Source organism: Salvelinus namaycush, chromosome 14, assembly GCF_016432855.1.
Source record: "Salvelinus namaycush isolate Seneca chromosome 14, SaNama_1.0, whole genome shotgun sequence".
Classification (NCBI taxonomy): Eukaryota; Metazoa; Chordata; class Actinopteri; order Salmoniformes; family Salmonidae; genus Salvelinus; species Salvelinus namaycush.
Window position 1 is genome coordinate 30,363,697 of NC_052320.1, and position 20,669 is coordinate 30,384,365.

The 20,669-nt window shown below is 41.4% G+C and overlaps 2 protein-coding genes across 2 annotated transcripts in view; one reads left to right on the top strand and one right to left on the bottom strand.

Moving 5' to 3' along the window:
• Nucleotides 1-836: 836 nt before the first annotated feature.
• On the top strand, nt 837-12,375 carry zmynd12 (zinc finger, MYND-type containing 12). Its single transcript, XM_039007442.1, has 8 exons — nt 837-988; nt 4,088-4,229; nt 4,652-4,823; nt 5,483-5,652; nt 7,451-7,573; nt 7,741-7,822; nt 9,562-9,707; nt 11,730-12,375. The coding sequence occupies exons 1-8, from the start codon at nt 837-839 to the stop codon at nt 11,871-11,873; spliced, it is 1,131 nt and encodes a 376-aa protein (XP_038863370.1). The 3' UTR covers nt 11,874-12,375.
• The window catches only part of LOC120059373 (beta-citrylglutamate synthase B-like), a 31,728-nt gene continuing 23,419 nt past the window's right edge, over nt 12,361-20,669 (bottom strand). The window contains exons 4-5 of the mRNA XM_039008377.1: nt 18,365-18,568; nt 12,361-16,896 (exon numbers count right to left, since the gene is read on the bottom strand). Coding sequence (XP_038864305.1) covers nt 16,385-16,896; nt 18,365-18,568 — 716 coding nt within the window. The 3' untranslated portion in view covers nt 12,361-16,384. The remainder of the gene's footprint in view (nt 16,897-18,364; nt 18,569-20,669) is intronic.

Below are 20,669 nucleotides of genomic sequence, written 5' to 3' on the forward strand. Positions count from 1 at the left end.
GTTAAGAAAGTGAAGTCAGAAATGCAGCAGATGATCCAGGAGATAATGGAGAAGGTTAAAGAGGTCAAATGCTCAGTGGAGCTCAGCAAGATGAGTCAAAATTTACAAAACCCACAATGACTGCTATGTGTGACTTAGTTGACATGGCACCTACTAACACACCCTGTTCAAAGGCACTTAAATATTTTGTCTTGTCCATTCACCCTCTGAATGGCACACCTACACAATCCATGTCTCAATTGTCTCAAGGCTTAAAAATCCTTCATTAACCCGTCTCCTCCCCTTCATCTAAACTGATTGAAGTGGATTTAACAAGTGACATCAATAAGGGATCATGTATTCACCTGGTCAGTCTATGTCATGGAAAGAGCAGGTGTCCTTAATGTTTTGTACACTCAGTGTACAAAAAAGTTCCCATATAAGAATTAAAAACAAATGTTCAGTTTTGTCATAATCATCAGTGTCTTAAATGATACAAAATAAAACCTTATAATCCAAGTATTTGCACGTTCTGGGTGTAAACTTTATTCCACTATCACAAAAATACTTTTGGACAGCTGAAGCAAGCACATTTTTATTCAGGAAAATGTATCATAAAATGTATTATTTATCTCTCTGATTAAAAGTTAAATATGTTTATACAGAACAAACGTTTAAATACGCGAATCTGTTTGTATTTGTTGGATGCCTATGTTTCTGTGCTGTTCTCTTTTTTAAACAAGTAATACCATCAAAGGTCGTCTCCATAGCAACTTGAAGCGTTCAAGAAACAAATTGTAAAACATGTTTTTCTCACCGGACAATAGCAGATAGGCTGAACTTGTATTTATTATATCATGAGCTCAATAACGAGGAGTAAATCTCATATTTCGGTACTGACGTCAGCGATAAATCCACTTGCAAACCCAAAAGGAGCGAAAAAGCTATGTGAGCTTTGTCAAAACCTTGCGTACCTGCAATGCACCAAATGTCGAGTAACTTTCTACTGGTAAGTTTATGAAGTAACGTTAGTAGTCGACATACCTAGCTAGCATAGATAGGACTTAAATTACCATAAATAATTATTGCCATTGTTTTAATATGGCTCCACTTTTTTGTTGTGTAACTAGTGGACTCCAGTAGTTAGCTACACAACAAGAACAACAACTTGCTACAGTAGTTAAAAGTTTCTGACTTTAAGTTTTATGAAAAATACATCTCACCAGTTTCAATACTAGGTGGCAGTGTTTAGCTAGCTACAAACGTATTACTAGATTGTCAGATAACACTAAAAGCAGACTTGTGTTTGCCTCAGTCAAAATGTGGTACTGGAAACAGTTGGAAAGCAAGTTAGCTTAGCAAGTTAGCTATTTTTAAGAGAATAATGTCAAGTGAATTATGCCTAAGCCCTATCATGTGGTCTCTGAAAGAATGCACCCTTATGTAATAGCAAGTCCTACTGAATTTCTAGTTTGATATGCTACATTTAAAAGCACATTCCTTAATTCGTTCTTCATCCAAACAGCCTCGCCACTTGGTTTGCTGTATTTGCTGAATTTGTCACTTTTGGGAGAGCTAGGTTTCTTACTAATACAGTACCTTCAGAAAGTATTCACACCTCTTGACTTTTTCTCCAAGAAATTGTGTTACAGCCTGAATTTGAAATGAATTAAATAGCGATTTTTTTTAGGTCACATTGTTGCACACAATATCCCATAATGTCAAAGCGGTCTTCAGTTTTTTTTAAAGTTTAAAAAAAACAAACAAATTAATACAAAATGAAAAGCTGAAATGTCTTGAGTCAATAAGGATGGAATCCCTTTGTTATGGCAGTTGTAAAAATGTGCTTAACAAGTCACATAATAAGTTGCATCGACTCACTCTGTGCAATAATAGTGTTTTAACATGATTTTTGAATGACCTCTACCTCATCTCTGTACCCATCTCTGTATCTGTAAGGTCCCTCAGTCGAGCAGTGAATTACAAAGACCAGGGAGATTTTCCAATGCCTCCCAAAGAAGGGCACCTATTGGTAGATGGGTAAAAAAACAAAAACAGACATTGAATATCCCTTTGAGCATGGTGAAGTTATTAATTAGTCTTTGGATGGTGTATCAATACACCCAGTCATTACAAAGATACAGGCGTTCTTCCTAACTCAGTTGGCAGAGAGGAAGGAAACTGCTCAGGGATTTCACCATGAGACTAATGGTGAATTTAAAATAGTTACAGAGTTTGTCTGTGATAGGAGAAAACTGAGGATGGATCAACAACCTTGTAGTTACTCCACAGCACTAACCTAATTGACAGAGGGAAAATAAGGAAGCCTGTACACAATAAAAAATATTCCAAAACATGTATCCTGTTTGCAATAAGGCACTAAAGTAAAACTTTAAAAAATGTGGCAAAGAAATTAAGTTTGTCTTGAATACAAAGGTCTATGTTTGGTACAGGTGTGACCTGGGTGTCCTGACTCTCTGTGGTCACTAATGACCCAATGGCATTTATCGTAAGAGTAGTGGTGTTAACCCCAGTGTCTTGGCTAAATTCCCAATCTTGTACTCATACCATCATGGCCACCTAATCATCCCCAGGTTCCAATTGGCTCATTCCTCTCCCCTGTAACTGTTCCCCAGGTCGTTGCTGTAAATGAGAATTTGTTCTCAGCAACTTACCTGTTAAAATAAGGGTTAAATAAATCTAATTAAATTCCCAGTGACCGGGTTAGGTTTTGACTTAAATATACTTCACAGTCTATGGCAAGACTTGAAAATGGTTATGTAGAAATGATCAAGAATCAATTTGACTGTACAATCCAGGTGTGCAAGGCTCTTAAAAACATACCCAGAAAGACAGCTGTAATTGCTGCCAAATGTTATTCTAACATGTATTGACTCAGGGGTGTGAATACTTATATAAATGAGATATTTCATTTTCAATATATTTCTAAAAACATGTTTTCTCTTTGTCATTATGGGGTATTGTGTGTAGATGTGTGAGACATTAATATTTTGTATAATTTTTTTTATTCAGGCTGTAACACAACAAAATGTGCAATAAGTCAAGGGGTGTGAATACTTTCTGAAAGCACTATACATAATATGGCCTAGTGCTTGGTGACAGCCTTCCACTAGGCCTAAGCTTTAAGGGATGAGACACTAAATCCATTCCCTCTGAGGGAGCTTAAAAGTGTGTTATATCCCTGGCTCTATTCCCCCTGCTGCATCTCTTCTTTTAAAATGCATTTCTCTCACCCTGCAAGTATTCTCCAAAACAAGAGAAAAACTAGCCTACTTCTGGGGCCAGCTGTCTGCCTACGTCCCGATTTAATACACGTCTCCGTGCCAAGGGGCTGCATAAACACTGCCATGCTGCGGAGCAACAGCTACAATCCCAACTAGCCAAACACACCATACATTATGGTCTACAGACTCAGAGTTAGGGACCTTCAATGAATGAGAAAGTACAGGTCTGTGTCCTTAGGATCCCCTTGACTCTTGTGTGAGTGCATAGTAAGTGCATGCACATTTCAGCCCTTGTGAGCCAGCCCATATGCTGTGTTATTGCCATGACGTGACTGATACTCCAGACCAGTAAAAACACATTGGAATGTTCAAGCACCGCAGAAAGAAAACATGAGGAAACTCAGACAGTTCCAACGCATTGGGAAAATAGCAAGATGCATGAAAATATAAACCTGTTATTTAATGGCATACAATTTAGGATACCTTTAGGGGAATTGAAAGATGTTGCACATGGAAGGATTCAAATCATAGCTTAGGCCTATGCCTTCTTATTAAACTGTTAGAGAAGGCAATGTGACTTATGCAGGCAGACTGATGTCTTATCTAGTCTAGTGTCCTTTAAAATGTTTCTGTAGACAGATCTACGCATTACATGCCAATGCATACAGGTACAGCTATAATGTCTTCAAAACAAAGTTCCTGAAAACAAGAAATGCCATTTGGTGAAAGTAAGTACTGTGAGAAACCACATTGCTCACATCCAGTCCTGTGTGATTCGCACAGCGGGGTCAGCTAGGACAAAGGGAAGGGAGCCCATTTTGGAGATTGGAATGCAGCCCATGTCTCTTTTTTCTTTTTTTCAGTGACAAGGAACACCAGCAGGCTGACTGGGTAGGAATCCATGAGAAGATCTGCCAGCTGCTCATCCCCATCCGCACCGCAACGCCCTTCCACAGCCTGAAGGCGGACAGAGACCACCACCGTGCCCAGATACTGCACAGACAAGTGAGGATCAGACACTCACCAGGGTCTCATTCATTAGGGCACACCAAAACGAAACGTTTTTTTTTTTTTTTAAGGAAAACAAAAACCATCGATTCTTATGGACAAGTCCAGTTAGGGAGGCTCTTTCAGTCCTTTTCTACTGTTTGTTGTCTAATGAATATGAACCTGAATAGAGATAGCTGAACCCCAAATCAATGTTTTGTCAGACATTTGCATACCTAAAGAGTTATTTGAGTACAAGATGATTTCATGCCATCTGTTAATTAAGAGCCTATACAAAATTTTAGAAATCTGTAGCCCTCAATCGCAAATGATGTCTGTAGAAATGTCTGATAACTTTGATTTTGTGCGTAAACAACCTACTGAAACGCATGCCCTGTACTGTAACTGTAATGTCTTTGCCTGGTGTAACCTCTGTTTAGGAGGAGCTGATTGAGATCTCCAGGGCTGTGGCTCAGAAGAAGCTGTTTGAAGGGAAGTATCAGGAGTCACTGCCTGCCGCCCAGCTCTCCCTGCGCTGTGCTATGGACGTCTACGGCCCCAGTGCTGTCCAGCTGGTCCCTGCATACCTCCTGCTGGCGGAGGCAAACGTGGGTGAGTCACAAGATGGAGGAAACTCCCCATGAGCTGGCAGTTTTACCAAAGAACCACAGGAAGGCAGAGACCAAACCAATTCAAATGCAGCTATGAGATACTATTGTGTTTACATTATTCGTGCAAGGGTAGTAGTGGATACATTAGATTTTAGAGAACCTGCACTGTGTCTTCAGTCCATTTTCAGCATTGTGTTGAACTCAAATCATTGCTGATCTGTGTCGAACTCTTTGTTGAAACACTGTGATCCGTTCCTTTCGGGCCGAATCTTACTTGGGAACCGTGCAATTTCATTTCGCTGCACCCGCAATAACATCTGTTAAACACGTGTATGTGACCAATCAAATTTGATTTGATTTGAATTCCCTCTCAAATCTCCCATTTACGCGAAAGTCAGAGATATGCACGTGGATCTCAAGCTAGTGTTCAGCATTCACAGTCAATAGTCCTGCCCTGTAGATTCATGATTCGATGTTGAGATTTAGATGTTTACCTCTGATCTGTAGGCCCATAGTTCTGTGCTGTTTAAGTTTAGTTTTGACCTGGATGTGACTCTTGACCCTGCTACATGACTCTGACCTGTAGAGTGACCAATGCCACTGAACTGTAGACTGTTGTTGTGTTGCGTATGACCCATTCCTCTGCTCCCCTCCCCCCAGGTCTGGGCAGTCTGGCCCAGGCAGAGGGGTACCTGTCTCAGGCCGAGTGGACGGTGATGAAGACGCCCGAGTGTAGCCAGATCGTCCGCCACCAGCTGCACCGCAACCTGGGTCGCCTCTACACCGCCACGGAAAACCTGGAGGGAGCGCTATTGCACTTTGCCAACGACGTGAGTGTCAAAGCTTATCAGTGGTCAAATCTACCATTGCTTCAAAACCACAGATTTACTATGGCAGTCGAACTATAGGGGTGCATTTCAATTGTATAAAGTGGCTTTGTTTCTTTTGGTGAAAAGATGGGATTTAGTGGGTCTACTTCATATTTACTAATTTCAGGGTTAGGGAGTAACGGATTACATGTAACATATTACAAAAAAAACGAACTGAAATCCGTTACATTACCAGCAAAAATATTGTAATCAGATTATAGATACTTTTGAAAAACTAGATGATTACTTGACACCTTTCTGTTTTATCAATGACACTCAAATCAGCATTAAAAAAAGGCACAAGTTTAAGTTTGCTCCACCTGAGTGAACAAACTTAAACCACAAGTCAGAGACCACTATGATGACACACCAAGTGTGTTTTATGGATCGTGGGAAAAGAGCAGGAATAGGCTTTTGTAGGCTACAGTCCAAGTATATCTTCCAATGGTGCAACTGCTGTCTGCATCCAAAGATTATCCAGTTTAAATAAACGTTTGGAGGTAAGGACGACAGCAGTGGTGTAGCCTACGGGCGATACTGATATCAGTTATTATTGATATCTACATAGCGCATTGATGTGAATCACACTGCTGGCAGAACTTAGCGATTTCCGCTAGATGGGCCAGCGACAAAGCCAAAATTGGCTATGTAAAAATGTATGAAAACCAACATTTGCTTTTTGGTCTTAATTTAAGGTTAGGTTAGGCATTAGGGTTAGCAGTGTGGTCAAGGTTAGGGGTGAGGTTAGGGTTCAGTTTAAAATCTGATTTTCTGACTTTGTGGCTGTCCCAGCTAGTAACCACTGTGCAGAGCTGCCTCCAGAACAAGATTAATGTCGAAAAACAGAACCTGCACCTCTTAAAGGTCCAATGCAGCCATTTTTATCTCAATATCAACTACTTTCTGGGTAACAATTAAGTACTTTACTGTAATTGTTATCAGTTAAAATTGTTTAAAAAAATTTATAACAATTTGTGTTCAGCAAGGACAGTCTGGGAGTGGCCTGAGTGGAGACGGGAAAACTGAAAGCTAGCTGTTATTGGCAGTCTTTATTATTGATCTATTAACTAATTTAGCAGCTGGTGATGTCACCACGCAGGCCAGAAATCCATCCCACCAAAACAGGCTGACATTTCAGGTAGTCTTTTTAAATTGCTTTTACACCAAAAGGGCGTTATCATAATTTTCACAATTTCACAGTATTATTTCAAACTCATAGTGTGGAAGTATATATAAAACACAAGAAATCTAGTTTTTGACTGCACTGGACCTTTAAGGGGAAAGTAATCTAAATGTAACTGAAAGTAAACAGATTGAATTACTGAGTTTGTGTAATCCAAAAGTTATGTTACAGATTACAATTTTGGACAGGTAACTAGTAACTGTAATGGATTACATTTAGAAAGTAACATACCCAACCCTAAAAATCTGAAAACGCAATGATCGCAGTGCAGATTATAAGGAGTTTTACAATATTGTTTTTAACCAATCAGGGCCTGTATTCACAAAGCGTCTCAGAGTAGAAGTGCTGGCTAACCTGATCCTAGATCAGCACTCCTACTCTGAGACGCTTGATACATATGCTCTTTTGCATGTCCAAAATGTTAGCTCCGTGTTCACTGAAGGTTGCTATCCCCATGCCAAACATAAGTACCAGTGGAGAATCTCAGGAATTATGAATGCACTTTGACTACCTATTTGAATAGCGGTATAATATGCTGCAATATTCCACATCTGAACCTGTGTCTTTGGTTTTCAGGTGTACTATGCCAGTGAGGAGTATGGCTTGGATAACATTGTCACTTGTGGTGGCTACTTTCTGATGGCCAATGTCTTTATCAAGCAAGAAAAGATGGATATTGCCAGTTCCTTATACACTGAGGTAAAATTTAAATAAGTGCCTGACAGTAAAACTGAAGATAAAATACTGTAGTGTTATCGTGATTATATTACTGGTCTAGTGGCATTAAAACAGCAAATGCGTCCATGAAAACATAGTGTTTTGGTGTGTTAGTTTGCCTGACTACTTTTTTGTGTCTGACTTTACAGGTAGCAAGTACATGGCACTCTCACCTCACCAAACTTTTGGAGACTCATACTCCAGGATCCATGATGCTGGAGCACTCTTTTGGTGGGTACAGCTTCATATCGAATAGATACCAAGGACTGCTGAGAAATATGTATACATTCTTTGGTGGTGCGTATATGTGTAGTGCATCAACAGGTTTATGTCTTGACAAATCATTCAAACCAAGACTAAATTAAAATGGAAACTTGATCAGATAATGGCTCCCGAGTGGTGCAGCGGTCTAACGCACTGCATCTCAGTGCTAGAGCTGTCACTACAGGCCCTGGTTCGATTCCAGGCTGTATCACAACTGGCCGTGATTGAGAGTCCAATAGGGCGGCGCACAATTGGCCTAGCATCGTCCGGGTTTGGCAGGGGTAGGCCGTCATTGTAAATAAGCATTTGTTTTTAACTGACTTGCCTAGTTAAATTTAGGTAAATAAAAAATAAATGAAGATTATGACGCTGTTGAATTAGCCTCAGCTCCTTCAGTCAAAGTCCATACCCAGAACCATTGTGAACAGATTGATGGTAGATGATAATAAATTGTTGACACACAGAGATACATTAAATTAAATTGGTATATTTAATTCTGTGGGCTCACTAACAGCCACATGCTGCAGCCAATCACACACTTAATAAACAACACAACTGCCAGCTCTAAGTGGCTTGATGACATCAGTAGGCATCATCATCTCCACCAGCCCAACAGCATTTGGCTTCATTCGTGGATCACTGAAAATAAGGTCAGTGGCGCTAAATTTAGCATCTTACCCTGACGTGCTATCCTAGAGCTAAACCCCAGCTTTAAATCGACAGTGCTGGGGGCTGACTAAGACCATTCATGACACATCTCTGGCTGTCGCAGCATCCGACACCGCCTTTCTGCTGCTGCCCTGCCCTAGTCACGATGCTAAGCTTGTTAGCGGCAATGCAATTCCCCAGGATTTTCAGGCGAGCCACCACTGCAGAGAATGAGCTTGCTGTTAGCTCACACCGGTCAGTTTCTGCTGGGATGTGTCTTCTCTTCTATTATGAGCATTCTGGCACAGGATGGCTGTTATGCGCGCCCCAGGTTGGGTGCTACTGTAGGCTACATCTACTCATTGGTGGTGGATGAAGTAGGTTGACCCTGCCACGGCCACCCCAAACACATAAACAATGTAAAGCGCTTTATACAAAACCAATCCGTGTGTGTGTGTGTGTGTGTGTGTGTGTGTGTGTGTGTGTGTGTGTGTGTGTGTGTGTGTGTGTGTGTGTGTGTGTGTGTGTGTGTGTGTGTGTGTGTGTGTGTGTGTGTGTGTGTGTGTGTGTGTGTGTGTGTGCGTTTTCAAATGATCCCCATGCCCATAAAGCCCCTGCCTAATGGGACAACCACATAGCAGGCTTAACTTGCCCAGCCATAAATTGTCCGTCTTTCACTTAAACAATGGGAATGAACCAGGAACATCTGTTTTAGGCTATGCCTACTGGAATTCCTTACAGTTTGGTTGTTGTCAGTGAAATATAAAGTCCCCCCACCACCCCAAATCTTCCATTTACATACATGATTTGTGTGAGAGTCTATTGGAAATTAATGAAATTCTTCTATAGGCATGACAGATAATGAAAAAGCAGGAAACCTATATTTCAGTTAGTATTCAGTGGTCACAGTCAATAATTCTGCCCTGAAGACTCATGATGTTGAGACCCTTACCGCTGATCTGTAGGCCCATAGTTCTGTGCGGTTTAGGTTTAGTTTTGACCTGAAAGTGAATTCATTAGCATAAATGTGTGTGTGTTTTGTATTGATCTCCATGCAGATGAAGCTCAGCAGGCGGAAGCGGACCAGATGCTAAGGGCCATGCTGAAGGTTCAGGAGAGTAGCCCCAAGCAGGCTACGGCCCAGAACACCCTAGTGGCCCACTCTCTGGCCATGCTGTGGTTCCTAGGAGGATCCCCAGGCAAGGTGAGGTGTTATGATGACCAGTGATCTGGTGGTTACTGGTGACACCCTGACACATTTCCCTCCACCGTGTGCTTCCCATGGAGCGCTGTCTAGAGACAGGATTAGTTTCTAATTGGTAAAGCTTTAAAGATTATTACTCTGGCGGGATTTAGTGGGACTCGATGCGACTGGCCTTATACTCTAACTGCCCTCCTCGGGCTTCTGGCCAGGCAACTTCTCTCTGATCTCACAAGTATGCTGGTGCTTAGTGGGGGATTTTGGGAGTGTTATCCAGGGATGTAGCTAGTATGCATATCTATGAGAAAGGAGAAAGGTCATGCAAATGGAGAGAATGATTTGCCAGGAGAAGTTTAATAGTTGACCTCGTGAAGGTCACTCAATCCCATTGACCAACGAATTACCCAAGGAGGGAGTCTCTGAGTTTAATGCATCAGAAAGGGAGTCAGGGGGGTTAGGTATTTATAATTATGGCAGCGTTTCCCAAACTTGGTCCTGGGGACCCCAAGGGGTGCACGTTTTGGTTGATTATTTGAATCAGCTGAGTAGTGCCAGCTGATACAAATGATCAAAGCTTGATGATTAGTTTATTATTTGAATTAGCTGAGTAGTGCCAGCTGATACAAATGATCAAAGCTTGATGATGAGTTGATTATTTGAATCTGCTGAGTAGTGCCAGCTGATACAAATGATCAAAGCTTGATGATGAGTTGATTATTTGAATCTGCTGAGTAGTGCCAGCTGATTCAAATGATCAAAGCTTGATGATGAGTTGATTATTTGAATCAGCTGAGTAGTGCCAGCTGATACAAATGATCAAAGCTTAATGATTAATGCTAGGGCAAAAATCTAAACGTGCACCACTTGGGGTCATGAGGAATGAGTTTGGAAAAACCCTGAGTTATGGTCTTTAGTTCAATAGGACACAATGTCTTGGCCAGAGTAAATAACACACAAACCCTGAACGTCTCCCACTGTCCCATGTCTGCTTCGATCTCTCCAGTCCCTCCCTCGCTGTTGTTGCAGGGATCAGGAGCAGCAGCTCTCGTCACATGACAACAAAGATAGTAAGAGGAGTTGTCTAAAGGACATGCAGTAGAGATCTGGAGCAGGCTATGATTGATTGACCTTCAATGGGGGTTGAATGAAGCTCAGCTTGGCTAGCCATTACAGTGCATCTTAATGACAGTTGCTTGTCACCTATACCTCATCTGCACTGATCTGAAAAGGAAAGTGGGAGAAGCCAAAGAGAGGAGACTTGGTTTTAAATGCTATGTTCTTTCAGATCAGTGTGGTTGAAGGAGAAATATGAGGACAGGAAGCCACTATTAGAGATGACTGAAATTCACCTATAGTCTGGCTAGGCATGACAGACAATGAAAAAGCAGGAAAACCAAGGACACATTTTTCATTCAATACCATATTTCAGTAGTGGTGTATAAACATATCTATTTCCCCATTGTCTGTAATAACTGGAAAAAGTTAGATTCCCTTTACAGTTGGATGCTTCCAGAATTAGGCATGTGTGTAAACTGGCTGCATTGGTATGGATGAAGATACTGAATATGCCTTACTGTGGCAGGTTTTATTGAATCTATCCAAAATACTGACTGCACTTAATTTCCATTGCTACATTTGTCAATAAACAAAACATTTTTAGATATTGCCTGAATCATTTCAGTTCAATACCTTTCATCATGGTGCATAAACATCAGGAGATTTGTATTTATTTTGTCTGGTTTGTAAAACGTCCCAGGCAGTGTCTCAGTAGTTCCAAATACTTTTTTTTCCTCGTCTTCATTCCTTCATAGCCGCTGATAGATCAAAGGACTGGATATGTTTTCAACTGTCCTTTCAGATCAGTGAGCATGGTGCTAAGGAAGCTTTTAGAGACTGTTGGGGCAAAGCCCAGTTTTACAGTGATACATATTACGTATATAAATGAATATACTGTTTTATACACACAACAGGCAGTGGGTGCAATGGCTTTACTGTGTGTGTGTGTGTGTGTGTGTGTGTTGTCAGGCACTGGAGTTTGGCAGGAAGGCCCTGCAGTCCAGCCAGCTGGTCCCAGACCATAGCCTGACAGAGCCCATCCAGAGCCTGCTGCAGCTGGCAGCAGAGAGAGGCCACACCTTACCATCGCAAGCTGACTGCCCGCCTGCCTGACCGCCTGTCTTCTTGACTGCTTGTCCATCCACCAGCTGGCTACCTCCTCAGCTCAACACAAAAGAAGCACGCTCTATACATGAAAAAATGGGCCATCGTAGAATCATTACAGAATAAAAGATGTTGTGACTTTCCATGGTGACTTCTGATAGGATTTGCCTGAACAGTAAGGATGTGTCATGTGTTTTTGAGTTGAGAATACAAAAGACCCATGATGCAGACATGTTGGGAGAGGTACATTTCAGATGTGACGTTCAGGCTCATATATGTCCACACTTGAGACATCTTCTATTCCCATTTGTGGGTATTAAGTATGCAATTACACTGTTGCCATGTAGTTTCTAAATAAATACCAGGTAACTGGTGGTCTGTCAAAATTAGCGTCACCCCGTTTTCATTAATAAGATAATACTGACATCTCATTGTACGTAAGTGAAACTTTACTTGAATAGTGACAGAACACATGTCTGTTTTGAATAATGACTCATTTTATTTGAATAAAAAAAAGAGGTGTGTCTTTACATAATTTTTGCATTAGTAAATATATCAGCTAGAACCAAATTTAGGATCCATTTTTGCCATGCTGTCAAAATGGTTCACATAATAATGATAAGAGTAATGATTGACCCTATTTCTTCACACAAAATTCTTGCATGACTCGAGCCTGCAGATGCATGGCATTAGCGGTCCAAAACTTCATCATTTATATACGTTTTTAATATTTCATCATACACAGATGGTTTGAAGGTGACATTTCTTGTGTTATGGATTATATTGAATTTGTATTTGAACCCACAAAGTTTAATCAAATCATGAAAAAAAATAGGGCATATCAGTAGCAGTTTATTGATCAACTAAATATATCAATCAATATTGTAAACCTTAGCGCAAATTCTGGTTATTTTCTGAAAACAATGGATGGATGAAAGCACCCTAAGGAACTCTTTCAAGTCCTACATATGTACAGGTCATTTCTGACATGTCTTTATTATTATTTATATCAAAACACAAAGAATAAATGTTAAAATCATTTCACTACTAGTATTATTAGTATTGAATTTTTACAACAATGCTTGTTTTTGGCATTCAGATTCATTTCCTATGTGTTGAGAGGCAGAGAAACTCAGAGACACACCGGATTCCTCAATTCCCTTTCAAATATATGAGCCAAATACACATTAGCAGCAATTCAGAAATAAATAGTAACTTTTAAGTAGTGTTGTGTACACAGTCACCAATGAGGATAGTCACAAACCCTTCACACAGCAAGGTCAGTACAGAACAGGCTTGGAGTGTTACATCGTCAAACCAGCACCAATTTTATAGCTTTAGCCATGTCATAAATAGAATAGCCAGTGTAACCTGTTCTCGTCAATTGGTTCCTTGTCTCCTTCCTATGATGGGCACTGATCGGAAAAGACCGGATAGATGAAATCAATGACTAGTTGGGGGTGCTGCCAGGCCAGTTTGAACCGTGATTTCCTATCAGTGTCCACAAAGGAATTGGGATAAGGCATTTTAAGTGTTTTTGGACACATACTGAACCATACTGAGTAAATGAATCTAGATATGCTGTAGGTTATATGAATGTAGTGAAAAGGGATATTATTCCAACAATGCATAAATTGGAGAAAATGGCCGTCCTTGAATTCTTTCCTATGGCTAGTCTTAAGGTCTAGAGGATGTGTTCGCTTTACATTAATCTAAAAAAGAATGAATGTGGAATGACACAGGCTTCATAAAAAACACAATAAACGTAACCTTAAAAAAAAAAAGGGACAACAATTGTAGACCAATCACCCAAAAGCTGTGGAAGGAAGCAGGGTGACTTAGACTTATGGTGATGAACAGACCCCGTGGCCCTATGTCAAGTACATGGGAATCCCAGTTCTCAGAGGGATACTTCATAACGCTGGACAAATCACAGTACTGTAAATGGTGTTAAATCCCAGGGGAGCCGCTGAGATACTTGACAGCTTTTTCCCAAAAAGTCACAAATTCTTTGCCGCGTTCACATTTGGCACGCTTGTGATTACTGCCTCAGACCCCTGTTAGATTCCAGACCGTTAGTAAATCGCCCCCACAAAAATCAAGCTTCACAGCGGCCTCACTTTATTTGAGACAAGATTAGTGCACACAAACCACTTTTTTCCTTAAAAAATACCATAGATTAGCGGAAAAAAACACTGAACATCATAAAACAAGCAAGGGAAAAAAGTGCACGTTAACCTTCATGGTACACCACATTTTTTAATAGTTTAACATTTATTTTTTTGTTTGTCATCAATACACATTTTAGGCAGATCTGTAGCTAGGATGGATATGTCACATGCCTTAGGAGTGGGGATGAGATCAAGGCTGCTTCCCTGAGTTATGTTTGAGAGTCAACTGTTTGACATAGAAGCCTTCTACATATGGGTTATGGGCCTCAACAATAATGGCTAGTCACTAAGTGGCACAAAGTAGGGTGGCTTGTGCTTTGGATGATTGCTGCGAATGCTTTTTGGTTGATGGCGGATGCCCCAGAGTTGATACGTAGTGGATAGGTCTTTTTTTAAGGCTGAGTGGTAGAAGATTTACCGCAATTAACCAACAGCTCAAGAGAGAAGCTCTAGGCCACAGATATCCCTGGAGAAGTTTTCCTTTTGAGGAATGAAACGGTAACATTCTATCAAACACACTGTAAAAAAAAAGATAGTATTGTTTTGCATTTTATTTGTACAAGTTTATGAAGTTTAGCTATCTTGAGAAGAATAAACAGTAATTTGTCATCGGCCAAAACATTAGGCCGATTAACCGCATTTAGCCAAATCCACAGAAATGTTAGCACGCATGTTCTTTGTTAAAACTTTATTTTTGACATTGCATGTTCTGTACAAACCAATCTGTTGTACACAATAGCTTACCAAAATGTTTAAGTTTAGAAAGTTTACAGTTATTTCAGCCCCTAGGATTTTCATATCAGCCCGATACTAGTAAGCATGGACACTTCTAAAATTATTATTTACAAACAATTTACTTGACTATATTTACGTCCTATGGAGGGATCAAAGCGTGTAAAGTCAAGGCTCACTTGAAACCACAAAGATGCTGGCAGATATGTGTGACTCAAAGTAGTTTATTCTATGGCAGTGAGAAGTTCTGTTTTGAGGTATATTATTCTTGTAGGTGTAGTGACAGCTTCCGCACTGTAACTCACTGTTCCTAGACGGATCCAACTTTCTTCCCAAGAACTATAAAATGAAGAAAAATAAACTGTGTCTCATAAGAGAGTCTCCGTTTGACTATTGTTCCTGTAAAAAGCTATTTTTATTTTTTATTTTTTTAAAGCGAATAAAAAGAAGCCCCTAAAAACATGAAATTGAAAACAGAGTGACTGTAGGCTCGGTTTTGGGTCAATTGTACTTGACCTATGCTTATGTGTTTCTAGATGGATTCTCTTGAGAGGAAATAGTGTAGTGTTGTTACTATACAAGGTGCTCCTAAGCAATGGTCCTAGGTCAGTTCTGTTATTCTAATGAGCTCTAAGATGTTCTGACATCTTCAATTAAGAGTTAGGGGAAGGGAAGTCAGACCATAGATCCAGTGTTTAGGAGCTCCTCGTCAGTGTTGGGGGGTAAGTTCCATTTTGATTCCAGACAATTCATGAATTTAATGCAAATGAAATGTGATGACGATTTGTATTTGATGATTTTCAATCATCCTATTTCCAGAATTAACTGAGGTAGAAGATGGAATTGGCCCCAATCTGCACTTAATAGTCCCTGTGACAGTGTAACCTGTCTGTCCTCTGCTACATGGAGCTGGTGGGCAGTCTATCTAGTCCTCTGTGTGTACCCCTCTCCCAGTCATGGAGAAAATCCCATGCAAAACAATTCATTTCACCAACAGTAAATCAAGCCTGGCTACGTCCTCAGTGGTTGATCTACAACGACGACCACGCATCAATCTCATTCTCCAAAATACAGTTCTGTAGTGTGTGCTCGCTCAATAGGATGGACAGATTTCCGTTGACTATGTGCTGGTGTATGTAACGCTCTTTAGGGTTCTCCCCAAAAAAACACTCTTGCTCAACTCACCCTCACAAAGCAATTGAAAACAAAAAGATTCCGTAATTCAGCTAACCTTCTGGATCCCACTTCTGCCACCAACTGCAGTTGTAAACTAACTGGGTTGTTTGCAGTGGGGGAGAAGAGTCAGGGGAGCAGCCTTAGATCTCTATGTGTTTATGGGGGAAGTTAGTATGAGAAGGCGCGTGCGTCTACATCTGTTCGTCATGTCAGTTTATGTGGTCATGGCATTTTTCATTACATTTTTGTTTGTTCAGCTCATGCTTTTGCATGTAACATCCTGCCTGTGTAACGTGTATTGGAGTTTGTGTTTGTGCTCTGCAACAGGAATGTCCACCGCCAAATGTTCACGTGTGTGTTTGTAAGTGTGTGTGTCTGTGGGTGTGTGTGTGTGTGTCTGAGTGTGTGTGAGTGTGCGTGCGTGCCTTGGCTGTGTCCAGCTCACTCAGTCAATAATTTGATCTCGTTGGCGAGGAGGGTGTTGAAGTTGTAGGCCGGGTCGGGGAGGTCGGGTAGCACCGGGCTGGGGCCAGCTTGGCGGCTCGGGGGCTGCGGGGTGGTATCGGCCAGCTCGGGGTCGCTCTCGCTAGAAGTAGAGCCCACGCTCATGTTGCACACGGCCTCGGGCAGCACGCTGCTGACTGCCGGACACACCTCGGGCTCGCTGCTCGTCTCGCTGGCGCTGGACACCACCGAGAGCAGCGACATCTTGCGCGTGAGGCGGCTGGGCAGCAGCGAGAGAGCATGGTCGGCCACGATGCCCGCCACGTCCATGCCGCACGCCTGGTCGAAGGCGATGAAGCCCACGTTGGCGTTGGCCTCGCACACCACGAACGAGCCGTCGTTGAGCTGCAGCAGGTCGATGCCGCACACGTCCATGCCCAGGATGTTGGACACCTGCACCGCCAGCTGCTTGCCCTGCTCGCTCAGCGGGCACATCATCCCCACGCCGCCTGTGGGAAAGAAGGGAACAACGGAAAGGGACGTCAGTCACCACACACACACACACACACACACACACACACACACACACACACACACACACACACACACACACACACACACACACACACACACACACACACACACACACACGTCACCACTATCTGTGGACTGTTCACTGTGTGCCATACATGGACATTATTCACATTGAGGCCTCTATAGCGAGGAATCACAGAAGGACAGAGAAAACAGTGACCAATTCTCAGGACAACTATTTCTTGATGTCTTGTGAAATGTGGAATTATTCGTGTTTATTTTAGCGAAATAGATAGAAATAGGATAGACAAACACATACATCATATACTATATGACCCAGCCAGAGCAACTGAGAATCTATGCTTGCATAAGACAAAACCAAATCTTGTTATAACATCATGTGACACTTGTCATATAACTGTGGAACAATTGATGACCGATGACCCCAAAATGTCACAAGACATGAGTGTGTCGGCTAGCCTAAAACTGCAGATGTTATGACAAGCATAATCATGTCTGTCATCAATAACAAAGTCACGTTCAAGACAACTAACTATATTGTCCTTCTGTGGTCAAATTCAAGTGCACTGCTCCTCTTACTGTCCCCTATGATATGGTGTGGTTTCCTAACATAGACAAACTATGACTCTGCAAAATCCACTGGAATCCTCTTGTGAACCACAAAATTAACAAAACTAATGGAAATAGCACGTTCAGGGTATAAAAAAAATCTTAGCCAACTAAAGAAATTCTCATTAATTGAAAATAACATAACATAACAAAGCAACATTTGTTTTATGGAACTCCATTAATCTCGGTTACTCAGAAGTACATTTCTGTGAGAAAGTTTCAAATTTTCTGATTTACTTCTGGGGGGAATGCCGTTAACTGTGATTACCTTTGTGCAAAGGAAGGAAGCGAAATCTCCTCCCTCGCACACGGAATCTCTTGGCCAAACCCCTCCCGTCGCCGGTATTTTGTAGTCATGCATTCTTACAAAACAGACAATTTTGACTTTGTGGCTGTGGAATCTAGCGGAAACCGTTTATCAAACACACACAGGCTTAAAAATCTCTGCACCAGTTTAAGCACCGTCTTCGCCCAATCCCGATTCATTAAAATAATCAACACTCCTGCTCGTAATCACATAATTCTACGTGAGCCTTGACAGATTATTGCCGTTTTATCTGTCCACGAGACATTAGAACTCCATAAAAAAACAGATTTGACTCTGACCTTGGTTTTCTCTAGCGATAACCAGTCTATAGACACTTTGGTGACAGCATCACATAAACAGCATCACATAAACCTCATTTATTTTCTGTCTATAAAACCCTGATGAAGGCTACATGCCGAACGAAACGTGTCGGTTTTAATAAAGAAGAATAAAAAACAAATTGTCCAAGAATAATATCCTTCTCTCCTCTGTCCAGCATCACTCACCCAGGGAGCAGTTGCTCTGCATGCGTCCGTCGGTGGAGCAGCGCAGCATGGAGCCGATGACACGGCCGCCCACCAGCACCACCCGGACGTCGCGACCGTGCGACTCTTTCACGTACTCCTGGAAGAGGTAGGGGGCGTCGTGGCGAATCAGGTGGCTCAGGTCAGCCAGGTGGTGCTTGTCCCTGGCCAGGAACACTGCCTTTCCTGTGAGAGAGGGGTGGGGGGGGGGTTGTTGAGGAGTGGAGGGTAGGGAGAAATTTAGAACTTTTCATTGCATCTCAAGAATCTCAAAGATGCTTTAAAAAGAAAAAGAAACATTAGGCTATTGATAGTTCATGGCCTGGACAATGATCGAGTTAAACAGAAAGTGAGCAAAGGTTTTCAGTCACAAAAGTCACCATTCATTCCTCTGACCATTGCCCTCCTGACCATGTAATACTCTGCTCACAGTGCCTTCAGAAAGTATTCACACCCCTTGACCTTTTCCACATTCTGTTGTGTTACAAAGTGGGATTCAAATGGATTTAAATGTCTTTTTTTTGGTCAACGATCGACACAAAATACTCCGTAAAAAAATATTACCTTTATTTAACTAGGCAAGTCAGTTAAGAACAAATTCTTATTTACAATGACAGCATACCCCAGCCAAACCCTAACCCGGACGGCGGACTCCCAATCACGGCCGGTTGTGATACAGCCTAGAATTGAACCAGGGTCTGTAGTGACGCCTCTAGCACTGAGATGCAGTGCCTTAGACCGCTGCGCCACTCGGGAGCCCTAAATAAAACACTAATATATGTTGATTAGATAAGTATTGAAACCCTGAGTCAATACATGTTAGAATCAACTTGGGCAGCGATTACAGTTGTGAGTCTTTCGGGATTGTCACCTGGAATGCACAACATTTGCCCATTATTCCTTAAAGAATTCTTCAAGCTGTCAAATTGGCTCGTGATCATTGTTAGACAGGCATTTTCAGGTCTTTCCATAGATTTTCAAGCAGATTTAAGTCAAAACTGTAATTCGGCAACTCAGGAATATTCACTGTATTCTTAGTAAGCAACTCCAGCGTAGATTTGGTCTTGTGTTTTAGGTTATTGTCCTGCTGAAAGATGAATTCATTTCCACTCTGTGTATATATCCGGTGGCGGTCTGTGTATATTTGTAAACAGCTGGTGTACAAAATTTAATATTTTACATTAACTCTGTACCGGTATCCCCTGTATATAGCCTCACTACTGTTATTTTACAGCTGCTCTTTAATTATTTGCTATTTTTATTTCTTATCTATTTTTTACCTAACATTTATTAATCATAAAACTGCATTGTTGGTTAAGGCCTTGTAAGTAAGCATTTCACTGTAAGGTCTACACCTGTTCGGCGCATGTGACAAATACAATTTGATATCCCAGTGTCTGGTAGAAAGCAGACTGAACCAGGTTTTAGCTCCCCAGTCCTTAAGAATTACAAGCATACCCATAACATGATGCAACCACCACTATGCTTGAAAATATGGAGAATGTGTCACGCCCTGACCTTAGAGAGCCTTTTTATGTCTCTATTTGGTTTAGTCAGGGTGTGATTTGGGGTGGGCATTCTATGTTCTTTATTTCTATGATTTGTGACTCTGTTTTGGCCGGGTATGGTTCTCAATCAGGGACAGCTGTCTATCGTTGTCTCTGATTGGGAATCATACTTAGGCAGCCTGTTTTGCCACTTTAGGTTGTGGGATGTTGTTTTTGTTAGCTCTGGTGAGCCTTCAAGACGTTACGTTCGTTGTTCTTTTGTTGTTTTGTTTGGTGTTCGGTTTTTAATAAAGAAGCATGAACACGCTGCACCTCGTATTCAGGACATAAAGTTCATTGCTTTGCCACATTTTTTGCTATATTACTTTAGTGCTTTGTTATACAGGCTGTTATACAGGCTTCGTTCTTCACTCTGTCATTTAGGTTAGTATTGTTGAGTAACTACAATGTTGTTGATCCATCCTCAGTTTTCTCCAATCCCAGCCATTAAATGATGTTACGGTGAAACCCCTGAACGGTTTCCTTACTCTCTGGGTACTGAGTTAGGAAGGATGCCTGTATCTTTGTAGTGACTCTGTATTGATACACCATCCAAAGTGTAATTAATAACTTCACCATGCTCAAAGGGATATTGAATGTCGGCTTAATTTTTTTAAGCAGACATCTACCAATGGGTTCCCTTCTTTGAGAGGCATTGGAAAACATCCCTGGTCTTTGTGATTGAATCGGTGTTTGAAATTCACTGCTAGACTGAGGGACCTTACAATTATCTGTATGTG